This window comes from Pristis pectinata, chromosome 3 (assembly GCF_009764475.1).
Source record: "Pristis pectinata isolate sPriPec2 chromosome 3, sPriPec2.1.pri, whole genome shotgun sequence".
Classification (NCBI taxonomy): domain Eukaryota; kingdom Metazoa; phylum Chordata; class Chondrichthyes; order Rhinopristiformes; family Pristidae; genus Pristis; species Pristis pectinata.
The window spans coordinates 51122202-51140519 of NC_067407.1; the positions used below are offsets into that span (position 1 = coordinate 51122202).

The 18318-nt window shown below is 38.0% G+C and overlaps 1 protein-coding gene across 6 annotated transcripts in view; it reads right to left on the reverse strand.

Moving 5' to 3' along the window:
• Positions 1-18318, reverse strand: part of nek7 (NIMA-related kinase 7) — a 150633-nt gene that overhangs the window by 63911 nt on the left and 68404 nt on the right. For 4 of the 6 annotated variants that reach the window (XM_052012219.1, XM_052012221.1, XM_052012222.1 and 1 more), the window contains 2 exons: positions 17836-17924; positions 17344-17433 (listed from right to left, as the gene is read on the reverse strand). In XM_052012219.1, coding sequence (XP_051868179.1) covers positions 17344-17406 — 63 coding nt within the window. In that variant the 5' untranslated portion in view covers positions 17407-17433; positions 17836-17924. The remainder of the gene's footprint in view (positions 1-17343; positions 17434-17835; positions 17925-18318) is intronic. The other 2 variants (XM_052012220.1, XM_052012224.1) reach the window with 1 other exon arrangement.

An 18318-nucleotide genomic window follows, 5' to 3' on the forward strand; every position in this document is an offset into this window, starting at 1 on the left:
GTTTTCTTAGAGAGCAGGACAACATTCAGCTCAAGTAGGTGGTGCTAACTTTTTTCTCCAGAAATATCCCATTTATGAAAATCAAGTGTTAAGTTGGGTTTAGAAAAGTATACACACATATACATACATACATACACACACACACACACACCATTCACAATTCTCTGCAATAAACAGATTGGCATAATCACATTCTTGTTATCCCTTGAGGCATTATAAGACTGTCAATTTAAAAGTACTCCTGTATTATCTTTCCTATAAGACATGGAGCAATATGAATGCCAAAATGAATAGCAAAACATGCATTCCAATCAAAATTCCAAGTAATGTAGAATTACACAAGTGAGTGTTGATTTTATGGCTAAGGGATTTATGTTTCCATGCAACTCAAATATGATTGGAGCTCAATAATCCATTTTTTTTTGTATATTCTAGTCAGATAAATATTTTTTTTCGGCTACTAGTCCTCTCCTCTCCAGAGCTATGTGATACAAGGAATCCACAGATGCACTGCAGGTCAGCAGATTTATTTTAGCACATTGCTGCTGTTCTCATGTTAGTAACTAAAAATAGCCTTCTCCTCAGTGAATGCATTGAAGATGTAGAAATGCTAGAAACATTGGCAACTCCAAGAAAAAAAAGTGATTTTAAAGCCATCTTTGCGAGCTCAAACCCCTCAAGCCAAATTAACAAAAGCAGTGCAAAGTAAACCAAACAGGTCACATACAACTTGTTGTTACATATAATCAATGCAAATTTATCAAACAAAAAGCCAGTACGGTAGAAGCAATTAGCAGTACAAACTGATTTGAGTGTGGTACTAAGGGACGAGTAGCTAAAAAAAAGGTTTTCAAACCCATAGTTCCCAAATTATTGCAGACTGTTTATTGAAATTCCCATCCATCCAAAGCTTAATCAGTAATCCTCTTTAGAAAGAAATTTCAATGGTGCTACTACTCAACATTTGAGGTTTCAGCAATTTCAATTTCAATTTCATTTTAGCATGTGCACAGGTCAGCAACCTTGGAACTATTTCCATCATGAACTGCTGGTGTTTCAACTGTGTTATTGTAACAAGTGTTTATATTTAATGAATTTTTTTGTGGAACATCATTGTGAACACTATTCCCAGCAATTATCAGAACATACCTATCAATATGCATTTGTCCACATCCACCGTTTTCAAAAAAAAAGTCAGTGAAGCCTTTAGTTCTTTCCTCTGCAAAGACTTGTCTCCACCATATATTGTATTTTCTGGAAATGATCAATTATTCCCATTTGCTATACACTGTAGCTGTAAATTCATATCAAAATGCCTTCTCCCACAATACACATTTTGTGAAATAGCACCCTGGATTAAATACTGTACTACAGGGATGTTGAAACACTGGACAGTACATAAAGTGCAAATTACTGTTAAGCAGAAAAATGTGCTAAACAGATTTTTCATGACTTGGCAAAATAAATTCTACCCAAACATTTTAAAAGTGACAGGAAGCTTTTGACACCTGCAAATTGGCAAACTGTTCATTTGGCTCTATGTGAAAACAACTAAGAAACATCCTGTAATAGTAGCAGTAAATCAAGGATGAAAATTAAAAAGATAATCACCATATTTGTTTAAAAAAATCTTTTAAAAATGCAAATGTTTAAAAACCCAACAGGAAATTGAATAGATTGACTTTAACAATATTTCTGATTTTTTTCATCAACAAGCACTTTAAGAAACTTGCCAAAAATCCAGCATTATAATTACTTCATTTCATATCATGGATTCACTGCACTCGTCCACGTATGGAGTTTTCTTGTAAAAAGCTCAATAACAAAACACTACTCAACAAACTGAAAAATTTCCATTAAGTGACACAGAAACCACAAATTATTCACATAAGATTAAATTTGCTACCTAATCCCACACAGATTTAGCAAAAGCCTTCACTTGGTCTTGCGATTAAAATAAGACTGCAATATGAACCACTTAAACATGATAGTCTTGGCCAGATTTGATACATTTTATATTTCCATTTATTGGCAGAAAATTTTATTCCTCTCCCAGAGGCATTTAAATTCCTTATTTCTGATTCTGCTGACACAAAACACTTCATATTTATACACTATCTGTCACAAGCTCAGAGTTTCCCAAATGTTTTACAAGGAAATGAAGTACTTTTGAAGTGTGCCCATTGTTATGAAGCAAAAATGCAACAGCCAATTTGAACACTACATCCCAACTGTTACAGATTAGGTTACTATTGGTGAATGTCCCTTTAAGACATAGCACAGTAGTGTGTGTGTGTGTGTGTGTGTGTAAAAGAGACATGATTACGACAACAACAGGAGATAAGGACGTGATGACATTTTTGGAGGGGTCAGTCAGAGAGAAGAGAGAGAGTGAGAGAGGGAGTGAGACACCCTGCCTGCTGGTCTCTGTATCAATGGATGCAAAACAATAACTGTGTCTGTCACTACAATCCACGTATGGAATTTTGGAATAATCCAGTGGAGTCCACTCTGCCATTAACCTGGTAGGACACACGTATTTATCTGGACGGCCATGTCTCCAATGCCTTTCGGGGTGGCAGATACTTTGGAACAAAGCAATGAAGATCATCAGTGACTGAGGTGTCGTATGGGTTCCATCGTGGAACATTTGGTTTTCGTAATCTATTTTTTCTCTACGTTTCCTCTTCGGTCAACGGTGGTTTTGCAGAAACCTTTGCTCACGTTTCACCTTATGGCTTGCTGAACTGAACTTTGAGAACTATTCCTGGACTTGGAGTTTGGGAATTTGCCACACACACACACTTCAAGTTTAGTTTTTGGGGTTAATGCTTAAGATCTAACATTTTTTTTTACTCTAACATTTTTACTTTTATTTTTCTTATTATCATCATAAGTAGTTATTAATAAAATAGTTTCTAACACTCATACATGACTCAGTGTGTTTCTGTTGTTGCTGGTACGTGACACCAACATAAAAGACAGTGACCAGGTAAATTTCTGTGGACAGATAATATATTGGCTTAGACACTGGTTAACTGCTTTCCTTTGAACAGTGCCTTGGGTCTTTTACATGAGGCATACACAACAACCAGCCTCTGCACCATAGCAGCAGTACGTTTCTTTCTATCCTGCCCAAACGTTTCCAAGAGAGTTATAGCCAGATAGATATGTCATATCACTTGTCCACCAGCAGGATGCTTACTCTTGTTCTATTTAAGTTGTATTGTTTTAATTAGACTCCAACTGCAGCCCTGAGTACACTTGGTAGGCTCATGTAAATGTAGAAAATAGGTGCAGAAACTAGCTTCAGGTCTGGTTTATCATTTAATATGATCATGGCCATTCAATCACTTCAGTATCCTGTTACTTTCTTCTCCCCATATCCCTCAATCTTTTTAGCATTAAGAAATATATCTACCCCCTCCTTGAATACATTTAACAACTTGCTGTCCATTGCCTTCTGTGGTAGAGAATTCCACAGGTTCATCACCCTCTAGATGAAGAAATTTCCCCTGATCTGTTCTAAAAAAAAAAACATACCCCGCAGCTTGAGTATGTGACACCTTGACGAGGACTCCCCAGCTACCAGGAACATCCTCCCTGTATCAAGCCCATCTAGCCTTGTTGAAAGTTTAAAAGTTGCAATGAGATCCCCACCCTCTCATTTCTCTCCAGTGAATACAAGCCAAATAAACCCAATCTCTCCTCATACATCAGCCTAGAAAACCTTGGTTGCATTCCCTCCATGGTGAATGTTCCTCGCATAAGGAAACCAAAATTATGCACAACTCTTGATGAGATCTCACCAAGGCCCTGTCAACTGCAGCAAGACATCCTTGCTTGTGTGTTTAAATCCACTTGTAATAAAGGCCAACCTACCTAACAGTTTGCTGCATCTGAACACTTACTTTCATCAACTGTTGTAAGAAGATATTCAGGTCTTGTTGTACCTCCCCGTTTCCTAATCTATCACCATTCTGATAATAATCAGCCTTTGTTTTCCAAACCAAAACGGATGACCTCATATTTATCCACGTTAAATTGCATCTGCCATGCATTGTCTATTCACCCTATTTGTCCAAATCATAATGGAGCTCTTTCCAACTTCCTCACAGCTCACATTACCCCTGAGCTTTGTGTTGTGTACAAACTTGGATACAATACATTTAGTTTCCTCATGCTAAATGTTGATTTAGATTGTGAAAATCTCAGGCCCCAAGCATTCATCCCTGCAGCACACCAGTTGTCACTGCCTAGCACTCAGAAAAAGACATGTTTATTCCTACTGTTTCCTGTCTGTCAACCAATTCTTAATCCATACCAGTTTATTGTACCCAAGCCCTATGCTTTAATTTTGTGCACTAACCTCTTACTTGGGACCATATTGAAACCCTTCCAAAAGTCCAAAGACATCACATCCACTGGTTCCCCCATAACCGATCTACTAATTGTATCTCTAACTCTTTGTAACCTTTGTGCAAACTTGCTGGACTATTAAGGAAACCTACCTGTAACAAAAACAGATAACACCGAACAAGTTAGGCAATATGAGTGGAGAAATAAACAGTTAGCATTTCAGCAGGATAACCAATCAGAAGGACCCTCAACTTGGAATGTTAATTCCATTTCACTTTTCACAGATGCTTCCCAAAAAATTCTGCATCCACTGCTTTCCATTTTTATTTCAAATTACCAGCACACACAATATTTCACCTTTGTAAATGTGGCTCTAAGTTGATAAGACCAAGACTTCTGGAGGGGGATTCACAGCATATCAGATGTGAAAAATCATACAAGTTACAATTTCTTCAGTAGCGTGGAGGCTTCTTTATGGACAGAGACATGACAGACCAAAAAGAAATAAATCAAATTACTGTCATACAGCATTTCCTTTCAGAAGCTTAATACGCACACTTTCAAAAACACATAACTGAAAAGTAATTCACATCAACTTTCAAACATTTTGTTTCATAAACCTTGAGATTTTACTGTATATAACTTCAACTGCAAATAAATTATATGCAGAGTTTGACATTAAAATATGAGAGGAAGAGACTTGTTTTATAAAAAAGCTACAGGCATTGGAGAACAACAGATTTTGCTTCTGATTTATAATCGCTAATATATGGGACAGATTTTCATGACAGGAAATGAACCCTATCTCAAATGAAGAGCAGGATGATTATTTAGGAAGGGATAAACATAGATAAAATTAGCTAAATGCAATTGTTAAAGGCAGTAAAAAGAAAATTGGAGGCAATTCATAACAATAACAATACCAGCATGACACATTTAAGTGTTTAATTCATAAACTGCTGAATATTTTGAAGTCCATAACGAGATTCGAGTAGAATTCAAAACCCAGAGTGTGATCAAGTCTCCGGGACTGTAAAGGCTTTAAGAATGATTTCAAGTAAATTATGCTGTTAAGTAAAAATGTTAAATGTCAGTTTCAAGTTCAGTGTATTAAAGACTTTTTTTGCATCTCGTTGCTTCATAGCAATCGGAAGATGAACTTTAAAATTTCTATCTTCATAAACAAGACTAAAGATATCAGAATCTGGTAAGGTATGGTTAAAAGAACAAAAGTGAGTGGCCATCAAAGTGATTTGCATTGTTAATCCGGCCCTTCCTAAAAATAAAATGTGCACTACCTCAAGACATCTGTTTCACATTTCATCCAACAAATGGCACTCTATCACCAATGCACAAGGTGCATATGGCTTACATATCTATCCTTGAACTGAATCTAGTAATATTGTGAATAACAATAAAAAAAGTCACTCGTGTTTTTTCATTTTATGCTCAAACAACTAGATGAGGCAGGCTTTACCCCCTAAATGACTCAGTTAAAATCTATTTAAAATGTATGCATTTATTACAATTAAGTGAATGTTGTTAAACTGAGTGTCCATTTAACAAGCTTTAAGAACAAAAGACCAGTGTGGCTTCAATTAATCATATCTGAGAACTAATCAAACCAGTTGGCCATTGCACTACTTAGATCTCCAAAACAGGAAGCAGCAATACATCCCTAAATTATTTCTGCTTTACAATTAAGCCAATCGGCTACAGCAATTTCTGACAACTCAGTACAACAGCCATGAATTAGACAAAACACTTGCATGTTACATAGCTATTGAAAAAGTTTAAGGGATTGAAGTGATCATTGGTCAAGCTTTCTTGGAAAATTCAACAGTTAATTCTCATTTAAATACTGATGATCCTTTATTGATACAGTAAAACAAAATGCACAATGGGCTTGAATTTACTCGCTATTATTTAAGATGCATACTACAGCCACTTCAGACAGGGCAGACGCATGTTTAAATGCAGTTTTCAAAGTCACCAACATCGCTGTCAATGTTGCTTTGCGTTAGTCAGAAAAACTGCGATGCTAATGACATGCACTGAACAGTAGGCTTTATTTTGAGCAGCAGATACAAGCTAAACTCAAAATGTTTTGTCATTTCAAGTGCAACTTTTCCTGTAAACAACGTTAGATATTTTTCACTACTGCTAATCAATCCCTATTACGAGAATGAATTGTGACAAGTACGAGGTCTCATTCTTTCAGGCACTGTTGGAAACTTTAAAAATGTGATTTTGAAGATGTTTTTACTTGGTTTACCTTACCACCATTTTTTCATCTTAATTCAATCTTGATTTTATTTTCTTACACTGAATTTGACACTGCACTTGCCCATTCTAGTTTATACATTTTTCACTGTATTTCCACTACTTCTCAATCCTTACATGTGATTGATTAAGGAGATACACAGCTGACTTCCCTGTTGACTTGGATCTATTGTGCTATTATGAACTTAGACCTTTGGCAACTTGTGAGCTGAAGGTCCAAGTAAAAGTCAAACCAATAACATACAGAGCAGAATCAAAATCTTTTCCAGTATCTCAGAAGTCCAGCTATTTTATTGTCACATAGCATGCAGGTGATTTTACAACATGGCTAAAGCCTAACAGAGTCTGAATGAATTCTCAAGAACCAACAGCTATAACGACAATATGTACATTTGAAAATTTCTGATGGCTTCACAATTATGGAAAAATTGATATTAAAATACTTTTTGACCAATTGTTATTCCTTTTTGTTATGAGAAGATTTCAAAATTTCCATGGGTCCATCAAAAGCATCATATTCCACTCTATGTCCCCTGATGAAAAGGGAATTCGGGTGATCTGTAAAGCAGCTACAGAATATAATCTGTGGCGGAAACATGCAGGGATATCTGAACACATGAATTATCATCTTAATTTTAAAGTTGTGAATAATTCTATTGGGAGCAGTTAAATTATGATTAACACAATTTATAACCTTTCACACACAGTAAATTAGAAGAAAGCTTCCTTTCTGTTTAAAATTCCAATTTCCAATATTGTATGAATATCATTTAGACCTAACTGAACAATTAAAGAGCAGCACGATAATCATTTTGGCACTTAAAAATTTAATTGAACAAAAAACAAAATAAAAATTTTAAAAAAAAAATCGCACAATACATTTCAAATACAATTGCGGTACACAGTAAACCATATACTACAAAGTAAACTTGCAGTATTCATTTTCACAACCAGCCAAAGTATTACATTTCAAGAGTCCCAAAACATTTCCAAGGTCTCATTCATTCAGCAGCTTATACATGACCTATTTTGAAATACTGACTCAACTAGCACTTAAGTATTTTCCCCCTCTTTAAAAAGAAAATCCCAGTTCCAGACCTTAAAGCCAACATTTGGACAATGCATTAGAGCAACATTCTGCATAGATAATTACATTGAAATGAAAACATCAAATGCTGGAAACACTCAAGTCATGTAGCATCTGAGAAAAGAGTAACAGTTAATGTTTCAAGTCTGAGACCCTTCACCTGTTCTGATGAAGGATGCCAGACCCAAAAGATTAGATGTTTCCCTTTGAAGCTAATTGAAATAAAAACAAAATGTCAGAATTTCCTGGATCTATAGGGTTTTTATTTGGATTTTCAAATAATTACATCGTTTACACTGGAAAGAATTCTCATCTACTCTACTTTCTTAAATCATCCTCTTCTGCTGCCTCCATCTTTATCCCCAATAAATTCAAGGCCATTTACATCACAAAATTCAAGACTATTCAACTTCCTCTGATGCTCCCTTCCCTTATCCTTGGGATAAATTTATCCTGATGTTCCCCCTTGAATCTGCATTTTCCCTGGATTCTCTATCATCTTCTTCCTTGCAGTTCCCAAGCTCACCTTGTCCTTATTTTTCACCTCCCATTCTCTCAATGATATTCCAATAAAATTGCTGACCACCCAACTTCATTCCTTATACTGATATTAGCTGAGTACAATGGTTTTCTTCATTAAGGAACTACTCCCAACTTCCCCACACCCCCAACTCAATGACTCTGCTGTCATTGGATCTCTCTTCAAAGAGACCCCTATTTACCCTGATTCTTGTGATAAGCATGGAACCAGGCAAGGCCAAACAGTAAGAGGTTAGTAGGTGAGGGTGTGAAGAATGATGAAGCCCAGGTTACAACAGTTACAGTCACAAAGATCACCATTTATGACTTCAAATGACCATTTAGAGCTATTGTGATGCAAGAAACTTGTTTGAAAAGAGTACAATTATATAGCAAAAAAACAAATTTCTGGAGAAACTCAGCAGATCAGGCAGCATCTATGGAGGCAAAGGGATATTTGACATTTTGGGTCAAGATGTACGGGTCAGTTAACATGGGTCTAAATGGGCAGCGTGGACTCGTTGGGCCAAAAGGGCCTGTTACCATGCTGTATAAATAAAGTTTAAAGTAAAGGACACTGCCTGACCTGCTGAGTTCCTCTAGCAGTTTGTTTTTTGTTGCAGACACAGTCTCCTGTGTCTCCAGTATAATTAGGTTAAAAAGGGAAAGATAGAGGGGTGGAGAAGTTGGAGAGGGAGAGGAAAAGGCACTGGACCAGAAATGTCAGAAACATTCAAAGCTATTTAGTACTCGAACAGCTACTGACAGCTGACTAAACCAGGACTTACTCAATCGTTAACATTTCCATATTTTTAATGAGCTATTGCTGTTGAAAAGGATGAAATATACAAAAATCCAACTTAGTCTAAGTGCCAGAAAAAAATGGTTTGTCCAATTAATTTGTCCGGTATTCAGCCCTGGAGTGTCCCACATCTATGTGGTGGAAACACGTCAACCAATTTTTAACAAAATCTATCAATTCGTTTCTTTTTAAATGGTTTAAAAAAAACTGCAATACAAATTAGGTTAACTGTGTTGGACTGGTGTGAATAGTGAAAATTTTCACCATGTTTAAATACATGTGACATTTGTATCACCTCCTACAGGTGTTGTCTCTCATCAGTACGTCAACAAACACCAAATGAATAATAAGACACATTCACTAGGTGAAAATATTTAAATTTACCACCTTCTAGAGCTTTTCGTCTCCACTTCCTTAAACACTAAAAAGGACAGAAAATGCTTGCCGACTATGAACACACATTTTAAGTGATATTATTTAAATTTAAAAATCTGCAGTGCTATTTAATGTTTCCCTCCTATTTAAAGCGTTTGACTATATTTTGAAAAAGTATCATTGTTAGTTTGACAAAATGAAACCAGATAGATGTAATTACCACTATTTTAAAGTAAATATCAAATCATACTTCCAAACTACAACAAACTATCATAAGTTTTCAACTGCATTTTCAAAATTAATAATAATACAAACTTGACACTATTCCACAAGGCTTAAGTTAGGAGAATGATGAAATACTTTCCACTTGTTTTCTTGAGTACAGTACCAACTCTCAAGAAGCTCAACATCTCAACTTTATCCTAAGCAAAACAACTTGCTTAAATGACCACTCCCCCCACCACCAAAAAAAATCATTCCCTCCACCACTCATGCATAGTGGCCATTGTGTGTAATATCTACAAATTGCATGCAGTTACTCACTCATCTCTTACTGCACTGACCAAACCCCACAACCCTTTTCCCACCAAGGAGTTCAAGGGAGCACAACCACCTGCATATCCCCCTCCAAGTCAGATATCACCCTGACTTCAGAATATATAACTGGTGGCTGGGTCTAAATCCTAGAACTCGGTCCCCTAAAGCACTGTGGGAGTATCTTCACCAGAAGGACCGCAATGATTCAAGAAAGTGGATCACTGCCACCTTCAGGGCAATAAGGGATGGGCAAAAAATGCTGGCCTTGCCAAAGGTTCCAAAAATGAATTTTTAAAAAATTGTCAAAATTCCTCAGCTCCAGGTGGCTATTCCACTGCTTCTGGAATTTTTTTTTTTAATACTAATATGAAATTAAAAATACAAAAAATAAAGGCATCATGCAATATTAATGGACAAAACACAAATACAAAATAAGTCCATTCATGCGCATTGGTCCATTATTCCAAATGATTTTGTTAAACTATGTGTGAAATACATAAGAGCTAGTAAATGAAAATTTTAAGATGAATTTGTGACACCTATCTTATAACGATATAAATAAGTAGGAATAGACCATTTGGTTTTCCATGCCTACTCCAAGATTCAATAGACTAAAGCAGATCTTTTACTTCAGTACCACCATGTATCCATTGATTCCCCAAATATCCGAAAATCTATCCATATCTGACTTCAATGTATTCAACAACTGAGGCATCCGCAGCCCTCTTGGGACCTCTGATTCACTACATTTCAGATGAATAAATTTCTTCTCTTCTGTCCTCAATCACCCTTACTTGAGATAGTAACCCCCCGGGTCCTTGTCACCCCAGACTGTCAAAGCATCATCCCTGCATCCAAATCAAAACTGCAGATGCTTGAAATCTGAAATAAGGACAGAAAATGCTGCAAACACTCAGTAGATCAGGCAGCATCTTTAGAAAGAGAAATAAAATTCATGTTTTATTCAAAGACCCATCGTTACAACAGGGAAAAAGAGAAAAGTGTTCTTTAAGATGACGAGTAAATTGCAGAGGGATAGCATTGACAAAAATATCTCCGATTGTTCCCTTTGGAGATATCCACTTGTGCAAAAAAAACAGAAATGCCAAGTATTTTTAAATGAGGAGAGAATGGAAGATGTTGTTACTACATAGGGCCTGACTCCTTGTATAGAGATCACCAAATGTTAATATGCAAGTAAAGCAGTTATGAAGACATGGTATTGGTCTTTATTCCACTCCACTTCATAGAGTTCTGAGGAGGTTCATGACTCTGCTACAGATGGGAATGCAGATCCGTAAAGGGGAGGAAGGTGGGTGGTTTGGGAAGTGGAGTTTCTGTATGCTCCCAAGCAGACTTAAGGCTCTCAATGCCACACCAAATGCTCCTTCCCAATTTCGAGTGTTGATGGGCCAGAGATTCTAAGAGACAGTGGGGATATTGCATATTTTCATGGAGGCTTTGATTACGTTATTTTCCTGTCCACTATTACATTATTTTCCTGTCCACTTTGTAATTTCTTGTAGTGATGGAGGTTGGATTAGTGTTTCTGTCTCAGAAGTCTCATGTCAGGCGTGTGAATTATGTGACCTGCCCATCAAAGCTGGCTCTATGTAATTGAGGCCATGACAACCTAGGAGGGAATAAACTGCCAGTGGATTTTGCAGGGGTGGTATTGGTGGTACCCATCAGTGCCTGCTGTAGATAGGCCATGTCTCAGGACCAACCAACAGGGCAGGGATCACTACTGTCCAGCAGACAGACCAGTGCAAATTCCTTTTCACAGGGTTTGAGGTCATGATCTGGGCCAAAGACTGCTTGTATGTTGAATACAACTGAATTATCATCAGTGTCTGCCTTCATTGAGATGGGGCTTCTCAGATACAGGAAGCAGGCAGTATTTTCCAGAATCCCATGAATCTTCATCAGTGGAAGGCAATGTTGTTCAATGAGAGCAGATTGGTAGAAGACCATTTTTTAAGAAATTATATGCATGGCTCGTTCTCCATCTGCATTTGCAAACAAGCTTGGCCTCTGGATTCAAACATTCCCCAAGCACTGTCTGTAAACTAGAGCTCAATGACTGAGATTGGAGTGACTTGGTGTTAACGAAAAGACAACTGGCATCTGAACTATGCACATTAGTATTAAATCACAACTTGTACAGTGGCATGCAGAAGTCCGGGCACCCCTGGTCAAAATTTCTGTTACTGTGGATAGTTAAGTGAGTAGAAGATGAACTGATCTCCAAAAGTCATAAAGTTAAAGGTGAAACATTCTTTTCAACATTTAAGCAAGATTACTGTATTATTTTTATTTTGTACAATTTTAGAGTGAAAAAAGGAAAGGAGCACACATGCAAAGTCTGGGCACCCCAAGAGATTTGAGATCTCAGATAACTTTTACCAAGGTCTCAGACCTTCATTAGCTTGTTAGGGCCTATGGCTTGTTCACAGTCATCGTTAGGAAAGGCCAGGTGATGCAATTACAAGCTTTATAAATACCCTGACTCCTCAAACCTGTCCCCAACACACAGCAGCCATGGGCTCCTCTAAGCAGATGCCTAGCACTCTGAAAATTAAAATAAATGATGCCCACAAAGCAGGAGAAGGCTATAAGAAGATAGCAAAGCGTTTTCAGGTAGCCGTTTCCTCAGTTTGTAATGTAATTAGAAATGGCAGTTAACAGGAACGGTGGAAGGTCAAGTTGAGGTCTGGAAGACCAAGAAAACTTTCCGAGAGAACTGCTCGTAGGATTGCTAGAAAGGGCAAATCAAAACCCTCATTTGACTGCAAAAGACCTTCAGGAAGATTTAGCAGTCTCTGGAGTGGTGGTGCACTGTTCTACTGTGCAGCAACACCTCCACAAATATGACCTTCATGGAAGAGTCATCAGAAGAAAACCTTTCCTGCATCCTCACCACGAAATTTCAGCGTCAGAAGTTTGCAAAGGAACATCTAAACAAGCCTGATGCATTTGGAAACAAGTCCTATGGACTGATGAAGTTAAAATAGAACTTTTGGCCACAATGAGCAAAGGTATGTTTGGAGAAAAAAGGGTGCAGAATTTCATGAAAAGAACACCTTTCCAACTGTTAAGCACGGGGGTCGATCGATCGTGCTTTGGGCTTGTGTTGCAGCCAGTGGCACGGGGAACATTTCACTGGTAGAGGGAAGAATGAATTCAATTAAATACCAGCAAATTCTGGAAGCAAACATCACACTGTCTGTAAAAAAAGAAAAGCCGAAGATGAAAAGAGGATGGCTTCTACAACAGGATAATGATCATAAACACACCTCAAATCCACAATGGACTACCTCAAGAGGCACAAGCTGAAGGTTTTGCCACGGCCCTCACAGTCCCCCGACTAAACATCATCGAAAATCGGTGGATAGACCTCAAAAGAGCAGTGCATGCACGACGGCCCAAGAATCTCACAGAACTAGAAGCCTTTGCAAGGAAGAATGGGCAAAAATCCCCCAAACAAGAATTGAAAAGACTCTTAGCTGGCTGGAGAAAGCATTTACAAGCTGTGATACTTGCCAAAGGAGGTGTTACTAAGTACTGACCATGCAGGGGTGCCCAAACTTTTGCTTCGGGCCCTTTTCCTTTTTGTTATTTTGAAACTGTAAAAGATGGAAATAAAAAGTAATCTTGCTTAAAATATTAAAGAAATGTGTCATCTTTAACTTTGCGCCTTTTGGAAATCAGGTCATCTTTACTCGCTTAGCTAGTTCACAGTAACAGAAATTTTGACCAGGGGTACCCAAATTTTTGCATGCCACTGTACCTAGGCAATAATATGCCACGAGTTGCAATTCAACACATATAACTGAGTGATTTGCACTAATCTATTGTTACTGTGCAAAATCTGCACCTTACTCTCAATCGTGCAGTGCTCTCACAAAGAGTACTGGAAAAAACATTAGCTGCCTATTAAACACACCACTTAAAGCTAAATCTAATAATAATTAGCAACACCTCCTTTTAATGAGATGATATTTGTTAATGACTCCCAATCAACTAAAAAGTCAACAATTTTAAATGCAGATATCCTGCAGTGATGTACTTCCCTCCTGACTCCCAAAACTTTTCCACATCTGCAAGGGACAAGTCAGAATTATGATGGAATTCTCTCCATTTGCCTGGATGCATGTAGCTCCAAGCTCAAGGTTATCCAAGACAAAGCAATCCACTTGATTTGATACTCTGCCCATCAAATTTGGCTCCCTCCACCACTGATGTGCAGTGGCTATTGGGCAGGCCATCTACAAAATGCACCGAATTTTCCTTAATTCCACCATCTGGGAGGGAAAGGGCAGCAAGCACAGTCAAGTCTGCCTTTAAAGTAACACAGCAGACTCACAGATACAGTATATCTGCACTTCTCTATCAGCAATGGTCAAAATCCTGGAATTTCCTAACTCAAGGCACTGTGGAAGTAACTTCACCACGAGTACTGCTATGCTTTGAAGTGCTATTTCCCATAACATAATGATCAGCATGAATTGCTGACCTTGCCAATAATGCCCATATTCCATGATGAATTACTTTTGCTTAAGTTCCAATTTCAGATTTGTTCCCATCTTATCAGACCTTGGCTCTGATCAGATTGGCTCTGTTTATCCAAATCAACGAATCGCTTTGTGTGGATCCTTATCGCCCATCTTTGATGTCCTTCCTGTCATAATGGACATCACGGTGGCTGCAGGGTAACTGGAGAGATGGTACTGGCACACGGTGATGAAGTTCACAAACAGCCTTGCAGAGTAACCTCAAGCAGCTGCAGGTCCAGAAGACTCACCTAGCCTGGTGAAGCCGACTGACAAGAAACAGCAAGGGCAAGTGTGGATTAGCAGTGGTAAGAACCTTATCCTGAGAGAGGACCGTGATTGGTGCTCCTTTGAGCCTCTGTCACTCCCCTGAAGCAGTGTCTCACCAATTCTGGTAACCTATTAGATTTCTGAAGTTCCATGATACCTGCAAAGCCCCTTTGAAAATATAGCTGGAACTATTATGGCAATGATCTGATACTAAATGCCAGCAAGTTGAGGTTGTGTGACTGTCACTGAGCACTCACTGTCCCACTCAGATACTGGGTCTTCTACTTGTACTGTAATGGAAGCAAAGATGTCCTCCATCACATGCTGTGTGATGGTTGAATCAGCAAGCGTCAAATAGGATGCTAGGCATCTGCTAATGCACTAAGTCTTTCAATGTACATGCCCAAAAGCCTTGTCTGTAGACTTTATCACATATAAGTCAACTGGGATAATAGTCACGTGACCTCATTGCAGAGGAAGCAAGCATTTGGGCTACACTTTCTCCCTGCCCTGCCTGTAGGCCACACGTGTTTGGTGACACATCACATGCAGATGCCACCTCCAAGTTACCCTGTATTGTATGTTAAGTGTTTGATTCTGAGCTGCGACTGTCAAATTGAGTGATGAGGTATCTTCTTCATCATTGTCTTATTAATCAGCTGCCACTGCCTTACCAGGAAGAAGATCTTGGCTATCTGAAAGAAGAATGGGCAGGGGTAGAGTTATTGTAAAGGGAGGTGGAATGGGCAAGTTAAAGGTTCATGCTAACATCACTGCAGTTTGCAAATCAGAAGACAATGCGAGATGATGAAAAATGGGTCAAGAGATGTAGGTTAAGAGCATACCCTTATCTTCCACTATCCCTAGGCTCCTGCTTACTAAGCATTCTGTGGTTCCTGCTTCAATAATGACCAACATTCTGTCCACCATGTTTGATTCACTGAAGTCACATTTATATGCCACTGCTTACTGCTGGTAGCATTGTTATGTAGACTTCTCCTGCAAGAGAGAGGGAAGTAATTAATAGAGATCTTTCAATGTGTCTGTTATGCACAAATAGCTGTCAGCATTTGGAAGTTTAACTGTAGATGAGGAGATATGCCAATCAACGTTAGGTATGAATCCAGATAGATGGATATTGTTGTTAGATAAGGGATGAGGCTGTATAGCCGTAGAACAGTGTGCAAGGTTAGCAGTGCAGTTGGTAGAAATGTATCCACTAACCTTAGCCATGCGTGTGAGGCCATTAAACTTCTTGCCATGACGTGTCCATATCCTTGGGGCTTGATTCCTCATGGTCATTGTATTAGCCACCTCCACCTGCTATTTTCCTGGTGTACTTCCTAGCCCTCTTAGGGCAAAGGACATTCTCTCTGCCTCATTTACCAAGCCCACCTGAGTCATGTCAGAAAAATCACATGCCAGCTATCACTCACGATCAGCCATGGCTACCAGAAAGCTCCAAAGACCTGTGGAATGACCTCCACCACCACGTGCAGCCACGAAGCACCCGCCCATGAAAAGGTGCAGGCATGACATCAGTGGAGCTAGCTTTAATTGATGCTAGATGTACGTAAAAGGCACAATAATGTTCATAAACAGCAATGATCATCACTCTTGGTTGCTGAAATCAAACTAATGAGATTGCAGCACATTTGGTCTGTATCCTGATCATCATCAAAAACCTGTGTTAATCACACACTGTCATCCCAGCACTATCCAATTTAACTCTCCGGAGTTCAAATGCTTAACAGTATTCAAAACTATCATATACACATGCCCTATTGAAGCAAAAGCAATAGAAGGGTAGCTACTGCAATCAAACATGCATTTCCACGTTTCAGGAATAGGATTTCTTTGCAACTGAATTAGTTCAATATTGGTTTCCGATAAATCACAACTTCACAAAAGGTAAATATTGCTGTTCGTTCACTTCAAACACCAGTACACTCCCCCATTTGTTTTTAATCACAAAGAGATCTTCAAGGATTGTCCAGCAAAGGTGAATTCCCAGACATGCATTTTTAATAAATTGTGGAGTATATTCTTATGATTATGTGACATCAACTCACATACTTGTTCGAACATGCTAAAATCCTGTTAGTCTGGGTTTGGTGAGTTAATTCTCTGGCGCTCCAGAGATTTTGCCATATTATCCATGTTGTTAATTCAGTGCAAAAGAAAACTGTTGCTGCATTTTCAGAGATGTGATTTTTTAGCTAACAGATAAGCAGAGACACAATGTCCTCAGGTAGGCCGAAAAGATTCCATATCTTGATTCAGGCCAAAGATTTTCCTTAAAACCCCACTAAACAAAATGAGATTATCTGGGCACCATCGCAAAGGTCTTTGTAGAACTTTGCAGTGCATTGGATGCACTGTTTCCCAGATTACAACCATAACTTCACTTCAGAAGTACTTCAAAGGAGGTAAATTCCAGTGGAATAGTCCTGAGTTATGAAAACTTATTATTTATTTCCTTTTAAAATAACAATGAAAAAGAAAATAATTTTGCATCATTTTTACTGCAATGACATTTAAAACTTTAAAACTCATACCTGTGACTGAAATGCAGAAACGGCAACATGACCAGCAAACTGTTGTGGAGGCTGCTCATCCATAATGCAAGAGAAATAGGATCCTTCTACCTAAGACAGTAAATGGAGCAAATTTACTGACATGACATCATTATTATACACAGAAATATTCCAATGTGTCAGCTAATTTTAATACAGTCAGTTAATTACATGCATTTCGCTTACTTGCAATATTCACACCAAATGATTAATTGTAATAAATTGTAACAAGTGCTTAATGCTCTTAAGTCACATTATACTGATACAAAAATAGCAGTCAATTAAAGTTTTCATATTTACAATGGATTAATGCACTTCAACTTTCAGCACGGCTCATTTAACGGCAACCGAGTTTGTTTTTTTATATTTTCCTGTTAAATGCATTATAAATTGGCACTTCAATGCATACCAAGTGAGTGCTTTCCTATGAAGGCGAAACCTTAAGATGAGACACGAAACCAACCTCCAATTTACCTGTTCAGGTGGATGCAAAAGATCCCATAGAATAATTCAAATTAAGGCACAGGAATTTGTGTGGTTGTGGCTAAAATTCCTTTGAAAACCTGAAAGGGGCAAGGGGAAGATGAAGAGAAAATCTGATCATTCACTTATTATTTGTGGGATCCTAACTGTTCATAAATCAAGAACTGTGCTCTGCCTCCACAACAGTGACTGCATTGATCAAAATAAAATTAAAATAATTGGTATTTAGGCAATGCTTGTTGCCACCTAAAGGAACCCAAAATACTTACTGCCAAGTACTTACAAATTGTATCTACTTTTGAAATTGAAGTAATTTAAATACAGAAGTTTATGGAATACTGCAGAATAGTCACCAAAACAAATAGAAAAGGTATCAATTACAACACATTTGAATTTTTGTCATGAACAATACCCTACTGTGGTAATCAAAAGAAAATCCCTTTACCCATTGTGCCAAACATTCCTGCATTATCA